The sequence below is a fragment of the Gobio gobio genome, assembly GCF_949357685.1.
Source record: "Gobio gobio genome assembly, chromosome: 25".
NCBI classification, from domain to species: Eukaryota; Metazoa; Chordata; class Actinopteri; order Cypriniformes; family Gobionidae; genus Gobio; species Gobio gobio.
In genome coordinates this window covers 7838239-7859839 of record NC_137121.1, presented here as the reverse complement: position 1 = coordinate 7859839, position 21601 = coordinate 7838239, and the positions used below count along the sequence as shown (strand labels likewise).

The 21601-nt window shown below is 40.8% G+C and overlaps 1 protein-coding gene across 1 annotated transcript in view; it reads left to right on the top strand.

Moving 5' to 3' along the window:
• Positions 1-21601, top strand: part of myo5c (myosin VC) — a gene marked incomplete at its 5' end in the record, with an annotated part of 38496 nt that overhangs the window by 85 nt on the left and 16810 nt on the right. The window contains 19 exons of the mRNA XM_079809095.1: positions 174-284; positions 3574-3742; positions 3825-3969; positions 4106-4262; positions 4355-4498; positions 4579-4660; positions 6515-6622; positions 6703-6809; positions 6899-7164; positions 11241-11322; positions 11419-11559; positions 11903-12025; positions 12112-12195; positions 12281-12409; positions 15567-15664; positions 15781-15867; positions 17363-17474; positions 17558-17769; positions 21430-21595. Coding sequence (XP_079665221.1) covers positions 174-284; positions 3574-3742; positions 3825-3969; positions 4106-4262; positions 4355-4498; positions 4579-4660; positions 6515-6622; positions 6703-6809; positions 6899-7164; positions 11241-11322; positions 11419-11559; positions 11903-12025; positions 12112-12195; positions 12281-12409; positions 15567-15664; positions 15781-15867; positions 17363-17474; positions 17558-17769; positions 21430-21595 — 2523 coding nt within the window. The remainder of the gene's footprint in view (positions 1-173; positions 285-3573; positions 3743-3824; positions 3970-4105; positions 4263-4354; positions 4499-4578; positions 4661-6514; positions 6623-6702; positions 6810-6898; positions 7165-11240; positions 11323-11418; positions 11560-11902; positions 12026-12111; positions 12196-12280; positions 12410-15566; positions 15665-15780; positions 15868-17362; positions 17475-17557; positions 17770-21429; positions 21596-21601) is intronic.

The window sequence follows — 21601 nt, the reverse complement described above, 5'->3', positions numbered from 1 at the left end:
AGTCTTGCATGGATGCATTAGAGAAGAAAATGATCTTGTCAAAGACGTTATTTACGAAATTGTTGAGTCAAACTTAAAAAGGTGTGACATATGGTCAGAAGCTTTGTTATTGTTAAAAGCGCAGTGCAAGCACAACAATATAAGAGCTCATGTGAGTTTTCTGTCTGTTTTAGTATAACAGGGTGTGGATCCCTGACTCCGAACATGTTTGGAAATCTGCGGAGATTCTGGCAGATTTCAAGCCTGGAGACACTGAGCTTGAAGTACAGCTGGAGGATGGGACGGTAGGACAACAACTGTATTAAAGCTTTACATCTGAAAACTGAGGAGCTGTTTAGAATATTCCTTTCATAATTTAATAAATGAGCGTTTTCGACACATAATTCGCTGCACTACGGTTCTAAATTGGTTCTTAAAAAAAGTTAAAGAACCTTATCAGGAAGAAACAATGTTGCTTCAGGTTTTTCCATGTGGTTCTATGGAAATTCCCCAAAAATAATATATATATGGTTACAGGGTTAGTTACTCGCCCTCAGGCCATCCTATGTATATATGACTTCTTCTTTAAAGGTGCACTATGTAAAACATTTTCAGTAAAATATCCAAAAACCACTAGGCCAGTGTTATATATTTTGTTCAGTTGAGTACTTACAATATCCCAAATGTTTCCAACTATTTGTAATTAGAAAATTGCTATGTTAACCAAGGAGGGAGTCGCCTGTCGATTGTGTCATATTTGTGTTACCCTCGGTTTCTGGTTTTATTTTGCAGAAACGCTTTACTCTCACTGCAGTGTGAACAAGTGTCATAGCAGCCGCCCAGAGAACACACAGAGTAACGTCATAACATTATTTTCAACACACTCAGATGAGTCAAATATGATAAACAGAGCTGCGTTACCTCATACTCATGACCGGAAAAGCTGAAATGACTGTGGCATAATAAAAGTCCCGCTGCTCGTGAGGCGTGTGTTGTTCATCTTATTAACAATCGCTCCAGCGGTTCCTCAGCTACACAACACTCGCTCCTGCTCTGCTTCAGACTACAGTAACGTTAATAATCTCATCCATGAACATGATTTCTGCCCGAGTCCTATCCCGATTCTTTTCCACCGGCTGTGAGGTGAAGACCACATGGCCCAAGATTCTGCGCTCAAACTTGGCGTCATCAAACAACGCCTTTGTTTTGAACAGGCGACCTCTAGCGGACGGAAAAGTTACATAGTGAACCTTTGATGCCAAACACAATCAGCGTTATATTAAATAATATCCTGGCTCTTCCAAGCTTTATAAGTGAATTGTACTTTAGTTTTTAAAGGCTCCAGGGGGTTAATAAAGGCCTTCTGCAGTGAAGCCATGCATTTTTGTAAGAAAAATATAAATTTTTATATCTTTATAAACTATAATCACTGGCTTCCGGTAACGGCTGTACAGTCTAGTTCCGAGTGACCTCTGACCCGATGCATGGCGTAGGATGTAGGAGTAGCGCATACTCAGGTGAGAGTAGACGCCTCTCGCGGTTCAAACAAATAGAGCTGGGCAACAAACTCAAGCTCCTCCCACATTTCTCTTTTAAAAATATTTCTCTTTTCTCGTTTTAGAGTCTAATTCATGACTGGTGTTTTGTTTTGCTCAATCCTCTGTGCTTCTACATTCATCAATACGTCATGTGTCGGGTCAGAGGTCACTCTTCCGCAAAATAATGATGTTTTTCTCACAAAAATGCATGGCTTCACTTCAGAAGGCCTTTATGAACCCCTGGAGACGTATGGATATCTTTTATGATGGATGGATGCGCTTTTTTGGGCTTCAAAAACTCTATTCACTCCCATTATAAAGCTTGGAAGAGGCAGGATATTTTTTTATATAACTCCAATTTTGGTAATTCTCAAAGACAAAAATATAGACAGACAGAAAGAAAGACAGACAGACAGAAATACAGAAAGACAGAAAGATAGACAGACAGACAGACAGAAAGAAAAACGGACGGAAAGCCAGATGGACAGACAGACAGACAGAAAGATAGACAGACAGACAGAAAGAAAGCCAGAGGGAAAGACAGACAGACAGACAGAAAGATAGACAGACAGACAGACAGACAGACAGAAAGAAAGACAGACAGAAAAACGGACGGAAAGACAGATGGACAGACAGGCAGACAGACAGAAAGAAAGAAAGACAGACAGAAAAACGGACGGACAGACAGAAAGGCAGACAGAAAGAGACAGACAGAAAGAAAGAAAGACAGATGGATAGAAGACGGACTGACAGACAGACAGACAGACAGAAGACGGATGGACAGAAAGAAAGACTGACGGACAGACAGACAGATGGACAGACAGAAAGATAGACAGAAAGAAAGACAGACAGACAGAAAAACGGACGGAAAGACAGATGGACAGAAGACAGACAGATGGACAGACAGACAGAAAGATAGACAGACAGACAGAAAGAAAGACAGACAGAAAAACGGACGGAAAGACAGATGGACAGGCAGACAGACAGAAAGATAGACAGACAGACAGACAGAAGACGGACGGACAGAAAGAAAGACTGACGGACAGACAGACAGACAGACTGATGGACAGAAGACAGACAGACAGACAGATGGACAGACAGACAGACAGACAGACAGACAGACAGAAAGATAGACAGACAGACAGACAGAAAGTAAGACAGACAGAAAAACGGACGGAAAGACAGATGGACAGACAGGCAGACAGACAGAAAGATAGACAGACAGACAGAAAGAAAGACAGACAGAAAAACGGACGGACAGACAGAAAGGCAGACAGAAAGATAGACAGACAGAAAGAAAGACAGACAGAAAGAAAGACAGATGGACAGAAGACGAACGGACGGACAGACAGACAGAAAGAAAGACGGACAGAAAGACAGATGGACAGAAGACGGACAGAAAGACGGACAGAAAGACGGACAGATGGACAGACAGACAGACAGACGGACGGACAGACAGAAAGAAAGACTCTATTCACTGCCATTATAAAGCTTGGAAGATCCAGGATATTTTTTTAAATAACTCCAATTGTGTTCGGCTGAAAGAAGAAAGTCATACACACTTAGGATGACTTGAGGGTGAGTGAATTATGGGAGAATTTTCATTTTGGGGTGAACTATCCCTTTAAATGACCAGTTAAATGACCTAAAAAATACATTCAGATAAATATTAACCTAAACTATTAATGTTGATTGAAAATAGTAAAGACAAAAAAAATCTAAAAATGGAGAAAAATTATTATAATTATATACAGTTATAAAAGAAATATGTCAAGTAAAATCAAAGTGGTGCCATTACAAATGCCAGTGTAAACTTTTTTGGCCACTTTTGCTGTAGTATTTTTAAATTTTGTTTTTCCCCATAAATTATTTGTAAATACTGACTTGGTATTTTTAGTTCTATTTTTAATGTACCTATTTGAAAGTACATTAAATTCTGATCTATCAAGCATTGTTAAAATTCTTCTTGATGTTCACGATGAAAGTTATTATAAATGAATCAGTTTAATCACCCTAATAGAAACGTTGACTTTTGACGTGTGAATCTCTCTTGCAGGAGTTGCAGTATCCTCTGGAAGGGGGTGAGAAGCTGCCACCCCTCCGTAACCCGGACATCCTGGTGGGTGAGAATGACCTCACGGCCCTCAGCTACCTTCACGAGCCGGCCGTGCTACACAACCTCAAAGTCCGATTCGTAGAGTCCAAAATCATCTATACATATTGTGGTAGGTTGACTGTAGAATGGCTTCCTTGATGTGAACCTCTTTCTTTAATGTGAGAACATCACTATGATATTTACCCTCTTAGGAATTATCCTGGTGGCAGTCAATCCATACAAGCAGCTTCCCATCTATGGAGATGCAGTCATCAATGCGTACTCTGGTCAAAACATGGGCGACCTGGACCCTCATATATTCGCTGTGGCTGAAGAGGCCTACAAACAAATGGCCAGGTGAAGCGCCATGTCTTCAACTATCCCTTTTAAACCTCAGTTGATTCAGGAAGACTTTGTGTTTTGGATTGACGCAAATATTTGCTGAATAACCAACTGTACAGGTTTTGAGCAAATTTTTTTCTTCAAACTGCAGGAATAACAAGAATCAGTCCATCATTGTGAGCGGTGAGTCCGGGGCTGGAAAGACCGTATCAGCTCGGTATGCTATGAGGTACTTCGCTATGGTCAGCAAATCTGGCAGCAAAACTCGGGTGGAGGATAAAGTTTTGGCCTCCAACCCCATCACTGAGGTAAAAATGTGTTTTTAACCAAACCGCCATGTTTCTACGAGCCGGATCAGATCGCCGGTTCATCATACCAAAATAATCCGATGTGTTTGCAGGCCATTGGAAATGCAAAAACAACCAGAAATGACAACAGCAGTCGATTCGGGAAGTACACTGAGATCAGCTTCGACAAAAGATACCAGATCATTGGTGCCAACATGAGGACGTACCTTCTGGAGAAGTCGAGGGTTGTGTTTCAGGTGAAAGGAGATTTTTGTCAACAGATGAACTAAATAATAAAGGTGCAAAACTCATAATGTCTCATTTGTTGCCCCTGCAGTCAGAGAATGAGAGAAATTATCACATCTTCTACCAAATGTGTGCTTGTGCAAATCAGCCGGAGTTCAGAGGCTTGAGGCTGTGTGAGTGTTTCTGTACATGTTATATTTTATTACTAAGCACAGAAATAGGAACAGCTAGACGGACAGACAGACAGACAGAAAAATAGACAGACAGAAAGAAAGACAGACGGACAGATAGAAAGAAAGACAGACAGACAGAAATACAGGCAGACAGAAAGACAGATGGACAGGCAGACAGAAAGAAAGACAGATGGACAGAAGATGGACATACAGACAGAAAGAAAGATAGATGGACAGAAGATGGACAGGCAGACAGACTGAAAGAAAGACAGACGGACAGAAAGAAAGACTGACAGATGGACAGAGGTTGGACAGACAGATAGACGGACAGACAGAAAGACGGACAGACAGAAAGACATATAGACGGACAGACAGAAAGACGGACGGACAGACAGACAGACAGAAAGGCAGCAAGATAGATAGATGGACAGACAGACAGAGAGACAGAAAGACTGGCAGACAGACAGAAAGAAAGACAGGCAGATAGATAGATAGATAGATAGATAGATAGATAGATAGATAGATAGATAGATAGATAGATAGATAGATAGATAGATAGATAGATAGATAGATAGATAGATAGATAGATAGATAGATAGATAGATAGATAGATAGATAGAAAGAAAGAAAGAAAGAAAGAAAGATAGATCCATAATAATGCATGATTGCATAATGAATACTGTTTTGTAGTAATACTTAAAATACTTAAAAATGCATATGAAAATACCAAAATAAGTCCTTATCATGATTGAGAAATGATTAAATTGGCATTAAAAGAAAGAAAGAAAGACAGACGGACAGACAGAAAGACAGATGGACAGGCAGACAGAAAGACAGGCAGAAAGAAAGAAAGACAGACGGATGGATGGACAGGCAGACAGAAAGACAGACAGAAATACAGGCAGACAGGCAGAAAGAAAGAAAGACAGACGGATGGATGGACAGGCAGACAGAAAGACAGACATACAGAAATACAGGCTGACAGAAAGATAGACAGACAGAAAAGAAAGAAAGAAAGACAGAAAGACAGATGGACAGAAGACGGGCAGACAGATGGACAGAAGACGAATAGAAAGAAAGAAAGAAAGACAGACATAAAGACAGACGGACAGAAGACGAATGGACAGACAGACAGAAAGAAAGAAAGACAGACGGACAGACATAAAGACAGATGGACAGACAGACAGAAGACAAATGGACAGAGGACGGACAGAAAGACAGACAGACAGACAGAAAGAAAGACAGATGGACAGAAGACGGACAGACAGACAGACGGACATACAGACAGACAGAAAGAAAGATAGACAGGCAGACAGACAAACAGACAGAAAGAAAGACAGACGGATGGACAGACAGACAGACGGACAGAGGACGGACAGACAGATAGACGGACAGACAGAAAGACGGATGGACAGACAGAAAAATGGACTGACAGACAGAAAGATGGATGGACAGACAGACGGACAGAGAGAAAGACGGACGGACGTACAGACATACATACAAATAGACGGACAGACAGAAAGACGGACGGACAGACAGACCGAAAGGCAGCAAGATAGATAGATTGACAGACAGACAGAGAGACAGAAAGACAGGCAGACCGACAGACAGAAAGATAGATAGATAGATAGATAGATGATAGATAGATAGATAGATAGATAGATAGATAGATAGATAGATAGATAGATAGATAGATAGATAGATAGATAGATAGATAGATAGATAGATAGATAGATAGATAGATAGATAGATATAAACAGCTTTCAATTTATAAATGTATAAGTAAAATGATATTAATGATGTAGGGTGGAAATTCCGTCTGTAATGCCTGCATGCTCTTCATCTGTTGATTAGTGGGCGCAGAAAAGTTTAATTACACCCGTTTGGGTGGTGAGACAGAGATCGAGGGTGTGGACGACCGCGCTGATATGGCAGAAACACTCAGAACCTTCAGTCTACTGGGTAACAGATTCATTTTAGCATATTCATCTAGAACATGGTTGTCCATCAGTTAACTTCCATCTGGTCTTGTTTCTCTTCAGGTCTTAAGGACAGTTTTCAGGCTGATGTGTTTAAGGTGCTCGCTGCAATTCTGCATTTAGGAAACGTCGTCATCAAGGCGAACAGCTCTGAGAGATCATCCATCGGTGTAAGAGTTTAAGACAATCTTAATGTTTTGTTTTTCAATCGATAATTCACAGAGTTTCCATTTTGTAATTCTTTCTGCTTTCTCTCCAGTCCAGAGACCCTCACTTGGCCATATTCTGTGACCTGATGGGCGTCAACATGGAGAATATGTGCCGCTGGCTATGTCACAGACGGATAGTCTTGTCAGCAGAGACGGTGGTGAAACCACAGCCAAAGGAACGTGCCATCAACGCTCGTGATGCCATGGCCAAACACATCTACGCCCATCTTTTCGACTGGGTCATCCACAAAATCAACCAGGCACTAATGGTCCCTGGCAAGCAACATTCATTTATTGGGGTGTTGGATATTTATGGGTACGTTGAATTCATCTACATGTATATTTGCATGAGTATGGACCACTTTCTCATTTCCACGGTTCTCACAAGTCATCATAGGTGAACGGAAACGTTCCCATTTAGCTTTCCAGTTTGCTCCAATATCAAAAAATCCATAATAGCATTTCAGGGCTTGACATTAAAACCCGCCAACCCACCAAATGCGTGTTTACTTTAGCAGTGGCGTGTAACAGTTACTCCTACAAGCCACTTCGGCCAGTTGAATTTTATATATAATAAATTTTTCAATTGTAGTCTTTTAAAAAGGCATCTGAAATAATAAACTAAGTGCAATGTAGTGTTGACAAACATATCAATTTTTCGATACATACCGACACGACTCATTTTGCTCAGAATAGACACACAACACCAGCGTCTCTTTCTCTCTCCCTCCGACAGCGAGTTACACACAAACCCTCCTCCTCTTGAAGTGCCCCTTTAAGTGAATGTAAACAGCTGAGAAAGAAAACACATGTGTAACAGTGTAATGGATCTGTGCGTCAGGTCTTAGTGACAGCAGCCTAATAATCCTGCTGCCACATTATGAGATCATATTATAAATATCTCTATGGCAGTTTTCCCCCATGGTATCGATGTCAAAATTGTGGCCAGGGAAAATACTGAGTGGCGAGTACGCTTTTAAATGTTTCTATTAGGGATGCTCATATTGACCGTTTAACCATTAACCAATAGTAAGAATTTAGACCAGGGCTTAAAAACGGAAAAAAATATCAATCGGTTCACTCCGAGCAGAATCGATATTTTAACGTTTCCGTTTTTGCGTTCCTCATTAAACATTACTGTTCCGAAAACGGTTTGATATGAAAAAATACCGGTTAATAACGTTATTTTAATTTAGTCTATACTTTAAACAAATATGTATAAATAGACTTATTTTCACTCAATAATAATATAACGCATGGTAATTAAACTTGAATATTTATTTCATAACATTTTTAAAACCAGAAATACATGCATTAGAATTACAAAGCATAAACAGCGGGACAAATATTGACCTGTTTTAATGGAGCGTTAGACAATCGAAAGTGGCTCTTATGCCTAATTATTTTCAGAAGAGTGATAACATTCTTTGTACATAACTTTTTTTCAACACGACTTGTTTTAAAAATTGCATGAATAAAGAATAAATAAACTGGATAACCATTGCTCTTTTAATGCACCGTCAACTGCTAATTTCAAAGCAAACACTGCGCAACACGTCCTTGCATCACATAATCAAATTCAGTCAGCTAATAAAGCTTGATAATTTAATGCAATATAACATATCATTTAATACGAAGCATCAACCGTCTATATAGAAAACATTGACCTGTCCTGTATTGGCAATCTGAAAGACTATAGGAAAAATGTTTGATAGATGCTAGTAGACTTGGACAGGCTTAAACAAAATCCATAAACTAGCTGTCTGTTTGAGCTTAAAGTCTGTACTGCTTATTTAAACGTACGAAAATAATGTCCTCCAATACCTGCGATTTCATTGTAGACCTCAGCGGGGAAAGAAATGTACTTGAGGCATGAAAATGCGCGCTCTGCACTGACGGTAGATTCATAGATGATGGTGCGTGGGCATTTCACTCACGCTTGATGTCAACGTCACATGCTGGACTACTCTATTCATGATTGGTCACTGCCAAATTAAAATATTAAAGAGAACGATAAAATAACGTTATTAACCGGTTAATGGTCATTTCAAATTATCGTTTCTGTTCAGAACGATTCAAATTGATTTTGATTTTGTTTCCGTTTTTGTTCCTCTTAAAATTTCGTTCGTTTCCGGTTTTCGTTTTCGTTCCTTGAACCGGTTCAGAGCCCTGATTTTGACCGATTAATACTATCAGTTAAAAGGTTTATTGTTTTTTTTTGCTGCATGGTCACCACATTTTTAAAAGAAACAATATCGAGTCTATAAATATATCGGTGAGAACACTCGTTTAAACAGCATGGACTGCATTTGACTACATTAAACCTTTAAATAAAAGGTTTACACAGTCATATACAATAAACAAGCTTGCACAGCGACAGGAAATAAAAATTAATGCAAAAAACCTGCCTACCTTACCAGACCATGTGAGCAAAGCAAAGCGGAGCTTCACTCATGAATTGCTCAGCGGTAAAATGACGTGCGCTCAATCCCGCTCCTACATGAAATTTCTCAGTACTTTAGCCTACTATACATGTAGCCATTAAAACACGTAATTAGTTTCAGTTTAAATATTATAATGTTATTTTTTAATTTCATTTACGTTGAAAAGTCAACAGGACACATAAGATGCATAATGTCAGAAGACGGGGGTCTTCAATAAGTTCAATAACACTTCAATAAGCTTGGTTTTGTTGAAAGCCTTTCTTAAAATTGAATTTCGTTGTGTGTAAATTGTATCTTAATTTTAATCTATGTTTTATCTACCAAATTGCCCGGATTTAATAAATAATAAGCAAATAGCCTATAACAGATATATATAACAATGACATGGAGGCGGCTGCGCAGCGTGAACAACGGCTTAAATGAACAACTAGAAAATAAAAAAACTTTAGTCAGGGGCAGCCCTTACTATTTATTTCAGATAGGCCTATATTTGATCCAGCATGTCACAAAGGGAGTTCTGGGTTGAGCGCGCGGTGCTGAGCCGAATGAGCTTCAGAAATTAACGGGATCTTCAGAAAGACGCTCTCCACTGGAGGAAGTATTACCGCTCTTTCTACGCACACACCGCAACAGTCACAATATGACCTCTGTTTTAAAATCATAAATCAACATATAAATAATACTTTTTAATGGGCCACTTAAAATGTTTATTACAAATAAATTATTCAATTAATAAAATGAACAAAAATTTGCATTGCATTTGCGATCCTTTGAAATCCTTTGCAGCACCCCCACTTCCGTCGCACCCCTGCACCACTTAGACATGGTACTTAAAAAAAAAAAAAACAAAACAGTCAAGGTGTGGATTGAGGTAGGCCTGCTATTTTTATATGATGAAAACAACTTAATTTGAAGGGGAAAAAAAACTATTCCGGTTCTTCAAAGCTTCAAACAGATGCAGTGTTTTGTTTTGTCATCTTAATTTGTTAATTATTTAAGTGAAAAATATTTAGTGTAGGCCTATTTATTTTATGCTTTTTATTTATATTTTATTCTGTTTTTCTCTGTTGTCAATTGTCAGAAACGCTGCAGGTGCGTGAAAATGTGCAGGTTCTGATGTTGTTGTTGATCTGTTCTGTATGCTGCAGTTTGCACAGTAAAATAAACCCTTGGAAAAAAAGTGTCTATTTAACGGGTTACAGACACTCTTCAATTGTATATTTATTTAATGCCAATTCAGTATTATAATCTTACCAGTTAACGGTTAATAATCGGATAATGAGCGGCGGTTGTCGGTCGGGAAAATTAAGCGTAATGAGCATCCCTAGTTTCTATGATTTTACAAAAGAGGAACAGAAATTGGAGAGATTCTGATAAATTCATGATGTGATGTCCCTCACGAAGAAGCAGTTTTCTGTCATTTTTAAGTTGGCATGAAACGTTGTGACGAATATACGAGTAAAACGGTTTCTTGAACAAGAACAAAATTAGAACAGGGCTTGGTTTCTGTCCATGGGTAATTGATTGGATGGCTGTGGTTTGCTATTGGTCGATCTCATGTGAGTGACAGGTTGCCCCGCCCTCATGACAGTAAAAGCATCATCAGAGAAGAAAAGAGATGTCACTGTAAGTGTTAGGGGAAGATATTTTGATTAAAGATTATGAGGCACATGAATGTAAAAAAATGATGTGCACGGATAAATCCTTTATAATGAATACTGCAATATTCCATGCATCAAGCATTGTCTATTTTGATTTCATGGTTACTTTAATGCATAGGCAATATAACACAAAGTATAGTGTTATAAATGTGCATTAAAAAAAAATACTTTGCTAGATGTACAGTTACAATGTTAACAACTGTGGAAATCTGTGTCACCACAGTCTAAAAACAAAGGGTCCATTAGGGTAGCATTTTTCTAAAGTTCTGTCTTTCGGCTTCCTCTAGATTTGAGACCTTTGACGTTAACAGTTTCGAGCAGTTCTGCATTAACTACGCCAACGAGAAGCTGCAACAGCAGTTCAACCTGGTGCGTTCCTTTTGATTGGCTTTTGCAAGAAATATGATTTGATTTAAAGTGGAACTATTCATGAAAACACATCACTGATCCTTATCATCCCATCAGCACGTGTTTAAACTGGAGCAGGAGGAGTACATGAAAGAGGACATTCCATGGACGCTGATCGATTTCTACGACAATCAGCCCGTTATTGATCTCATCGAGGCTAAGATGGGCGTCCTGGACCTTTTGGATGAGGAGTGTCTGGTGAGAATAACACTGCTGTGAAAGTTTTCTGCCCTAAACCAGCTTAAATCACGGCACGCTACAAGAAAGTGGCCATTTACTGTATATTTTGGATGCGACTTGCTGGGTAGCCCCGCCCACGCTGAAACCTCATTGGTTGCACACAGCTGAATATTAGCATCTGATTGGCTGTTATTTTTTATAGTATATCAAGGACAGAAAAATTACCTGGTTAAGACACAAATTGTCAAATGCGATAATGAAATTCCAATTCCAAACTCGATTTCATACAAAGTTTCCATTTGCTGTCTATTTAATGTCATTGATTTCTCTGATAACTTACTAATTGAATGTTCTCTCACAGTTCCCACAGGGCACTGATAAAAACTGGCTGCAAAAGCTGTACAATTTTCTAGATTCAAATTCGCTGTTTGAGAAGCCTCGTATGTCTAATGACTCTTTTCTGATCCAGCATTTCGCTGATAAGGTGAGAGACTATTACTTCTCTATATTGTCTTATATCAAAAATAAAGTGAAAATGGTGCATTAAAGAACTGAAACGGTTTTCTTTAGGTAGAATACCAGTGTAAAGGTTTTTTGGAGAAGAACAGAGACCAGCTTTATGAAGAGTTGGTCGACATCATGCGCACTAGTCAGGTATCAACCTAATATGGTCTTTGAAGAATGAGTCTGTGAGTTCAATGTCATTATAATGTTGTGTATCTCATTTCTATGCTGTTAGTTTGCTCTCTTGGCAGATTTTTTTAAAGAGGAGGAACCAAATTCTGTCCACAAAATGATCAAAGTTAAACCAGCACAAGCCAGAGTCAAAGCTTCAAACAAGCAGCTGAGAACCACCGTAGGAGACAAGGTACAAAATCACAGACAATACTAGTCTAGTGATGATAACCTGATTAACAGGTTTTCAAAGATTTTAATTTACTGAATAAGATATATATATATATATATATATACATACATACACCACCCGGCCAAAAAAAAAGTCTCTGTTTGGATTTAAACAGGCAAATGCTTAAGAGTCAATGATTGGATCATTATTGCAGTGATTATTATGTTTCTAGCATATTTGGCAACAGTTCTTCTAACCCTCATTGATGGAGTGTGTAATTGATGCACCTCTTGATGGAAATAAATGTTGTGATGTTATTTTCATCAAGAGATGCATACATTTTTGCGTATTGCCAATGCAAGAGTCCAGCACTCTGTAAAGTCTCCTCCAGGACATCCCAAAGACTTTCAATAAATGGGACTCATGTAGCGGCTCACACCGGACGCGAATGACGCAAATAATTTGCGCGAAGTTGGACTCTTGAACATTATGAGTTTACTCGCTTCATTCGCGCGTGACATTCACTTCACAACAGATGCGAATTTGCGTCATGGGAGGGGCTTCTGCCAGCCGGCTCGTCTCATTGAGAAATGGCTGACATGGGCTGTGTTTACACGTCTTTTTTGTTAAAATGCTACTGTTATTGTGTGTGACAAAACAGAGTTTTAAGACTTTTTCAGGCGATAATGTAGTTGTTTAAAGCTCAAATTTGTGGTTTATTTATAAAAAGAGCGCCTATTTGAAAATTGTATCTGGCGTTTTCGGAGTTGTGAGCTCCAGTGGATCAGCGGCGCTCCGCGCTCGTTAACCCCAGCGAGGGCAACCTTTCCTCGGCCAGTCCTTCTGCCATCTGCCGCTGGCTCTGATGTCTCTGTGGTGTCTCGAGCTATAATTCGTCTTGTGTATATGTAACGGGCGATCTTTGGTCTCATGAATCTATAATTTGAGAGACTGGGTTGTGTTTCATGTCATTTAATGTCATCACAGTGATAATCATATGCACACTTGTCTGAACCAGATATTAATATATGATTAATATAAACCAGATTTTCTCCTCATTGTTGTCACTACTAGAGCAAGCTCCTGATTGGTTAACGCGGCACGAATATCCGCCAAAGTTCAGATTTTTCAATTAATCGTCAAATGCTCAATTCGGGGCGTGTCATTCGCGCGAATCGCACCGCAGAATGTCTATTCGCTTCTTTGCATTGACTTAACATGTAAATCACTCGCGAAAAACGCGCCATTCGCGTCCGGTGTGAACGCACCATCAGAGGTGTCGATTCATGTGTGAAAATGATTCTTCATTTTTGTTTACATGGTTGTTTAAGGCCCTGTTTACAGCTGGTATTAAGATGCGTTTTGGTCGATCGGATCACAAGTAGACAAGGGAGACACATTCCCGTTTACATTTGGTGTCTCTTTTGTCCACTTTCAATCACTTCTGTCCTGATTTCTGAGGAGAGGGTCTATGGGCTTTTTCAGATCTTTTGATCTAATGGATGAAATAAGCTCACTCAATTTACATATGAACGCGACCGGAGACGATGGAAAAACATACGAAGAGCATCAGCTTTTGTTTCTGCTATGACAGTCACAAGTAGTGTTGCCAACTTAGCGACTTTGTCGCTGTATTTAGCAACTTTTCAGACCCCTTTAGCAACTTTTCAAAAAAGCGACTAGCGACAATTCTAGCGACTTTTTGGACAAACGTCAGCTACTTTACAAATGTTGCCAGTGCTGTCCTGCGAGCGCGAGGCCTTGTTTTCTCCCTGCCGTCACACCTCTCTCTGCGTCTAACCTGTTCAGTGAATGGCTGAGAGGAGCAGCAGCGCATGCCGTTGAACACACACAGCAGCTGACAGACGTGAATGAGCGAGCTACACATGAACACACAGTGTTGCCACGGATTTATCACTTATTTGCTTCCTTCGTTTTATATTTAAAGAATTTAGTTTTAACTGTTATGATTTCCATTCTTCTCTTGTGTTTATCACTTATATTACTCACTATCACGGAGCTTTAGTTCATCCAGCTTCTGACCTCTCAATTCAGATTATTTTACACATATAAAAATTTTGTAATTCACTATATCATACTCATTCTTTTGTATGACAAAAAGATATAGGAAATGAGAACATATTTATTGGACAGTTGGCTGTATTATATTAGTTTAAAATACAGTTTGTGAGCGGATTAGGAGAAAAAGCACATTAGGCAGGCAGAACGCAAGGACGACTTGGTGACGTCACGGATATGCTAATTGACGCACAACGTCATCTAGCGACATTTAGCGACTTTTTGAGCAGGCTTTAGCTGCTTTCCTTGGAAAATAGTTGGCAACACTGTTCACAAGACCAGCCGAACGCTGTGAGTGTGTGTTAGAAATCAGTAATGGTGAGAGAACATTGTGCTTGGTACGTTTTTCGTCTTCAAACAAAACTTGGGTCTCCAGCCGACAAAGTTTAAATCCCGTCTGTCTAGCGCGCTTCCCATAATGTTCACGCATTAGGTCGGTAGGAGGAGAGTAGACGGTCAATTTACGCCACATGAGCGTTTACAAAACAAAAGCAATCCGGTCGAGTGCGTTTTCTGCTACCTCTGGAAGTAGTCGAAAGTGGACAAGCTCAAAACGTTTTAGACCCGTTTACACCTGTATTTAGCGTCGTCCACTTGTGATCCGATCCACTAAAATGCATCTTAATACCAGATGTAAACAGGGCCTAAGAAATGAGAAGCTACACACTCCATCAAGGAGGGTTAGAAGAACTGTTGCCAAACATGTAACATGCTAGAAACATAATAATCACTGCAATAATGACCGAATCATAGACTCTTAAGCATTTGCCTATTTAAATCCAAACAGCTCCAACTTTTTTTGGCTTGTCAGTGTATATATTGGTGAATTAGTGAGTATAAAAAAGCCATGAAGACAGAAACTTGTCGCCACCAACTGGTGTAATAACGTAACTTGCGAAAAGAGTCCTGTGCTCAGCCATGTTTGCTTACATTGAAATACAGCATGTGAGAGCAGCAAAGATCGCTGTTTAGATCCAATCTATAAACTTTAATTGTAGTGATTATTTGCACAAACACAGTGTGATCATAAATACTCATAAACTTAGTCAATTAATTCTGTACAGGATATGTAACATCTTTATCTGCTGTCTGATCACAGTTTCGAAGTTCCTTGTACCTGTTAATGGAGACGCTGAACGCTACCACACCTCATTATGTGCGCTGTATTAAACCCAATGAGGAGAAGCTGCCATTTGAGTAAGTGACAGGCCTGAATTATTTTATTTGGGACTTGCTGTTATTTGTATATACTAGTAAATGAAACTGTGTGTGTGTGTGTGTGTGTGTGTGTGTGTGTGTGTGTGTTTGCTCAGGTACGACTCCAAGCGTGTGGTGCAGCAGCTGAGGGCCTGTGGTGTGCTGGAGACCATCCGCATCAGTGCCCAGAGTTACCCATCCAGGTGACCAGCATCCCAATCACTTACTCAAGTTAAGGCCAATTCACACCGCACCAGCAGACGGCAACAGACACTTTGTCGGGTTTTGTCAGAGTCTGCTGGCGTCTGTCGGAGTTCAGTGTGAATTGGCAGAACTTATATGTGAAGCTCTCAGATATCTTCTACCATCTCACAAGTTTTACTTTAGTCTAAACTCTCAAAGCACCATCAAAACATCACTATGTGGCCTTTTTAACTCTGTAATCTTCATATGTATGTTATCACATGACTGAATGACACAAAACAGAAATATTTAGGAAGGCATATCTATAGTGATATATCTAGGGAAGGATATCATTTTTCATTTTCATCATTAAGTAAAACTATAAAAGAATTTACATTTATTCAAAATAAAGCTGAAATTAAATGAAATACTTGGCTACTAACTGAAATAAAATAGTTATAGGTTGAAGTACTAAAATTACTAAAACTCAAGCTGAAATAAAAATAAATTAAGGCTAAATAGAAATATTAAAAACTAATAAAAATGACAAAAGCACATAACAAAATGACTAAAACTTAAATAAAAATACATTAAATCTAAATAGAAATGTTTTTAAAAATGACAAATCACATAACAAATGTAGTCAAACTGAATTAAAAATAAAAGAAAACTACATAGAAATATAAAAAACGAATAAAAATGTCAAAAGCACATAACAAAATGACTAAAACTTAAACTAAAATTACAATGAAAACTGAAAATATAAAAACAAAAACTAGTTCAAAGTTGTAATACAATAAATTATGTGCTTGATATACTATACTATACTATGTAAAAAATATTGTAATGTAAAAAAATTCATGTAGTATTTAAAAAATCTTTGTATTCTGAAAATGTTTAATTAAAAACTAATAAAACTTACAAAATTAATACAATACATTAATACAAAAGCACATATCAAAATTACTTAATAAAATGAAATCTAAATAGAAACATTTAAAAAAAAGAGACAAAAATAACAAGCACATACATTTTTTGGTAAAACAGAATTAAAAATAAATGAAAAATACATAGAAATATGAAAAACTAATAAGAATGACAAAAGCACATAACGTACTTACTAAAACTTAAACTAAAATTAAAGTGAAAACAATTTTTTTTCAAAATAATAAATGCTATAATATTTATTTGATTGTTTATACACAAAAAATGAATGTAATGTGGGAAAAAAATGTAGTATTTAAAAAAAAAATTATTGTAAAAGTAATCAGTCATCATTTGAATAATTTTGAAAAATATTATTTCTTGTTTTTTCTCCTTATGATATTTGTGTGAAATGTGAGAATTATGCATATTATAATACAACAAAAATGTAAAAGGGAAAAATCCAACCAAATCTCAAGACAAAAACACATCAGAAGATCCAACCAATGCCACAGAGCAGCTTCTTGGTCTAGACGAGCAATGTCTGTCTCTTTTCTATAGAGTTCTCATCCTCTCTGTCTATCCTTACAGGTGGACATATATCGAGTTTTACAGCCGTTACAGTATCTTGATGAGCCAGTCAGAGCTGAAGCTGGGAGAGAAGAAGCAGACTTGCAGGACGGTTCTGCAGAAACTCATTCCTGTAAGTGAACTGCACTGTGGTGCATCTGAGAGCTTGTGTTCTTCAACCATGTTCTGAAAAAAGTCATTTTTGGTGCATTACAGGATTCCAACCAGTACAAGTTTGGTCGGACTAAGATCTTCTTCCGGGCGGGACAGGTGGCGTACCTGGAGAAGCTGCGTCTGGATCATCTTCGTGCGGCTTGCGTGACCATTCAGAAGCACGCGAGGGGCTGGAGGCAGAGACGCAGGTTCCTGCACATGAGACAAGCTGCCATCACTATACAACAGTACGTGCGGGGAAAGAAACAGATCAGGTGGGTGTTTCCAGAGCACTAGCGATTCAAAACTGTGATTTAACTTGACCTTCTTAAAGCTTATGTCGTTATTAGTCGCAGCACATTAGCTCCAGACAAACAATGACACTCAAAACTGTCCTGTTGCTATCGCTCTAACATTACAACAACAGCATATCTTGGTTCTATGAAACATAGCAAAAACAATGTTACCCGCGTATGGAGCAGACACACCCTCAGCATCTGTTTTCAGCCTTCCGGCTTAGGTCTCTCGAGTGCTGGAAAGCTTTCCTAATATTATCGTGGGTCCTAAAGCTTTTGCCTGATCATAACCCTTCTTTTTCCCGCTACTGCTGATTGGCTCACTCTCTCTCCTCCCCCATCATGAGTGGACACGCCCCCTACTGCTGATTGGCTCTCCTTGTCCGCCTCCCCATCATGAGTGGACACACCCCCTACTGCTGATTGGTTCACTCTCTACTCCCCATCATGAATAGATACGCCCCCTACACTCGCTCCTCCCTCATCACGAGTGAACACACCCCCTACTGATGTTTGGTTCGATTCCTCCTCTGCTATCATGAGTGGACACGTCCCTACTGCTGATTGGCTCAGTCTCTCCTCCCCATCATGAGTGGACACGCCCCCTACTGGTGATTGGCTCACTCTCTCTCCTCCCCATCATGAGTGGACACGCCCCCTACTGCTGATTGGCTCACTCTCTCTCCTCCCCATCATGAGTGGACACGCCCCCTACTGCTGATTGGCTCAGTCTCTCTCTCCTCCCCATCATGAGTGGACACGCCCCCTACTGCTGATTGGCTCACTCTCTCTCCTCCCCATCATGAGTGGACACGCCCCCTACTGCTGATTGGCTCAGTCTCTCTCTCCTCCCCATCATGAGTGGACACACCCCCTACTGCTGATTGGCTCTCTCTTTTCCCCCATCATGAGGGAAGAAGACCCATACTGCTGATTGGCTCACTCTCACTCCTCCCCCATCATGAGTGGACACTTCCCCTACTGCTGATTGGCTCTCCTTGCCCGCCTCCCCATCATGAGTGGACATACCCCCTACTGCTGATTGGCTCACTCTCTCCTCCCCCATCATGAATAGATACGCCCCCTACACTCGCTCCTCCCTTATCACGAGTGAACACACCCCCTACTGCTATTTGGTTCGATCTCTCCTCCCGTATCATGAGTGGACACGCCCCTACTGCTGATTGGCTCAGTCTCTCTTCCCCATCATGAGTGGACACGCCCCCTACTGCTGATTGGCTCAGTCTCTCCTCCCCATCATGAGTGGACACGCCCCCTACTACTGATTGGCTCAGTCTCTCCTCCCCATCATGAGTGGACACGCCCCCTACTGCTGATTGGCTCAGTCTCTCCTCCCCATCATGAGTGGACACGCCCCCTACTGCTGATTGGCTCTCTAGGCTTGTTTGAGATGAGCGAAATCTGCGCAGAACCGATCATCAGTGATCAGCGCGAGATGCATTCCGGTTAGAAAAGTGTCCGAGGACGGTCCGCCTTGCTCTGATGCCATGCTGACGTATGTCAAAAAACTCTCGCGAGCGAAAGGCGGATGTGTCGGGTTCTGCAGTTGAGCGCATTTGCTCTCCACCGACTGCGCGGAGCAAAAGCATGATGGGAAACGGCTTGCTGACGACACAGCTTAATGCTTATTGGTTTAAACAACCGTGATGTATGGTTCTTTTTTTTTAATGTTTGATTTTAAAACTCTGAGATCATGTTTTTATGTGTGAATATTCCCAAACTCTCTAACAAAGGCCATATCTCTGTGGGTTATGTGATTGTTGTCATATTTATAAAAATATATATATATATAAACATGTATGTAGGCCTAATTAAAGTAAAAATGATTGATAAACACGTCTTTCGAATGGAAATAAATAACAAAAACTTTGGGTGTCTTGTTCATAATATTTATTTTCATATAAAAGTAACAGAACTTAAATTACATCCAGTTTATCAGCAACAAAGCGCACGAGTGTGAATCCCGCGATATCCGCCTTTTGATCTCGCAGGTGTCTGATGCACTACGAGAAGAGAAAGCTGTCCGGCTTGCCTGCACTTTTTTCACTCCTCCCCTCACTGCAGCCGCCTAGACTCGGCTGAATTTCAGGTGAGGCAAGGCGCATCTCAAACAAGCCTCCTCTTTTCCCCTATCAAGAGTGACATCCCCCCCTACTGCTGATTGGCTCACTCTCACTCCTCCCCCATCATGAGTGGAAATGCCAACTAATGCTGATTGGCTCACTTTCTCTCCTCCTCCATCAAAACTGGACACGCCCCCTACTGCTGATTGGCTCACTCTTACTCCTCCCCCATCATGAGTGGACACACCCCCTACTGCTGATTGGCTCACTCTTACTCCTCCCCATCATGAGTGGACACGCCCCCTACTGCTGATTGGCTCACTCTTACTCCTCCCCATCATGAGTGGACACGCCCCCTACTGCTGATTGGCTCACTTTCACTCCTCCCCCATCATGAGTGGACACGCCCCCTACTGCTGATTGGCTCACTTTCACTCCTCCCCCATCATGAGTGGACACGCCCCCTACTGCTGATTGGCTCACTCTTACTCCTCCCCATCATGAGTGGACACGCCCCCTACTGCTGATTGGCTCACTCTTACTCCTCCCCATCATGAGTGGACACGCCCCCTACTGCTGATTGGCTCACTCTTACTCCTCCCCATCATGAGTGGACACGCCCCCTACTGCTGATTGGCTCACTCTTACTCCTCCCCCATCATGAGTGGACACACCCCCTACTGCTGATTGGCTCACTCTTACTCCTCCCCATCATGAGTGGACACGCCCCCTACTGCTGATTGGCTCACTCTTACTCCTCCCCCATCATGAGTGGACACGCCCCCTATTGCTGATTGGCTCACTCTTACTCCTCCCCCATCATGAGTGGACACGCCCCCTACTGCTGATTGGCTCACTCTTACTCCTCCCCATCATGAGTGGACACGCCCCCTACTGCTGATTGGCTCACTTTCACTCCTCCCCAATCATGAGTGGACACGCCCCCTACTGCTGATTGGCTCACTTTCACTCCTCCCCCATCATGAGTGGACACACCCCCTACTGCTGATTGGCTCACTCTTACTCCTCCCCCATCATGAGTGGACACGCCCCCTACTGCTGTTTGGCTCACTCTTACTCCTCCCCCATCATGAGTGGACACGCCCCCTACTGCTGATTGGCTCACTCTTACTCCTCCCCATCATGAATGGACACGCCCCCTACTGCTGATTGGCTCACTTTCACTCCTCCCCCATCATGATTGGACACGCCCCCTACTGCTGATTGGCTCACTTTCACTCCTCCCCCATCATGAGTGGACACGCCCCCTACTGCTGATTGGCTACAAGTGTGTTGCAGCGCTCAGTCCGATCCATTTTCAAATCCGTTTCTCAGAAAAGAAGGCACTTATAGACATGTCAAGCCATGATGTGTGTCATATTAAAATACAACAAGATGCTTAATATAGCCAGTGTGAAGCATTGCTCTGTTGTGTTGTTGAATTGTCTGTACATAGACAGTTAAAAAATAGCACAGAACTTTTCATTATATGCTACTTTTGGAGAACATTATAGTTAGGATGATCACACAAATGAAACCTTCTTCTCTTCGGCAGGCGCACCGTGACCGCTCTGGCGCTGAAGCAGGGCTGGGCCGCTGTGGTGATTCAGAGACACTGTCGTGGGCATCTGGTCCGGAAGATTTACCAGCTCGTCCTGAGGGCTGCAGTCATCATACAGGCCTACATTAGAGGATGGATGGCCCGCAGACGCTACAGAAAGGCAAAG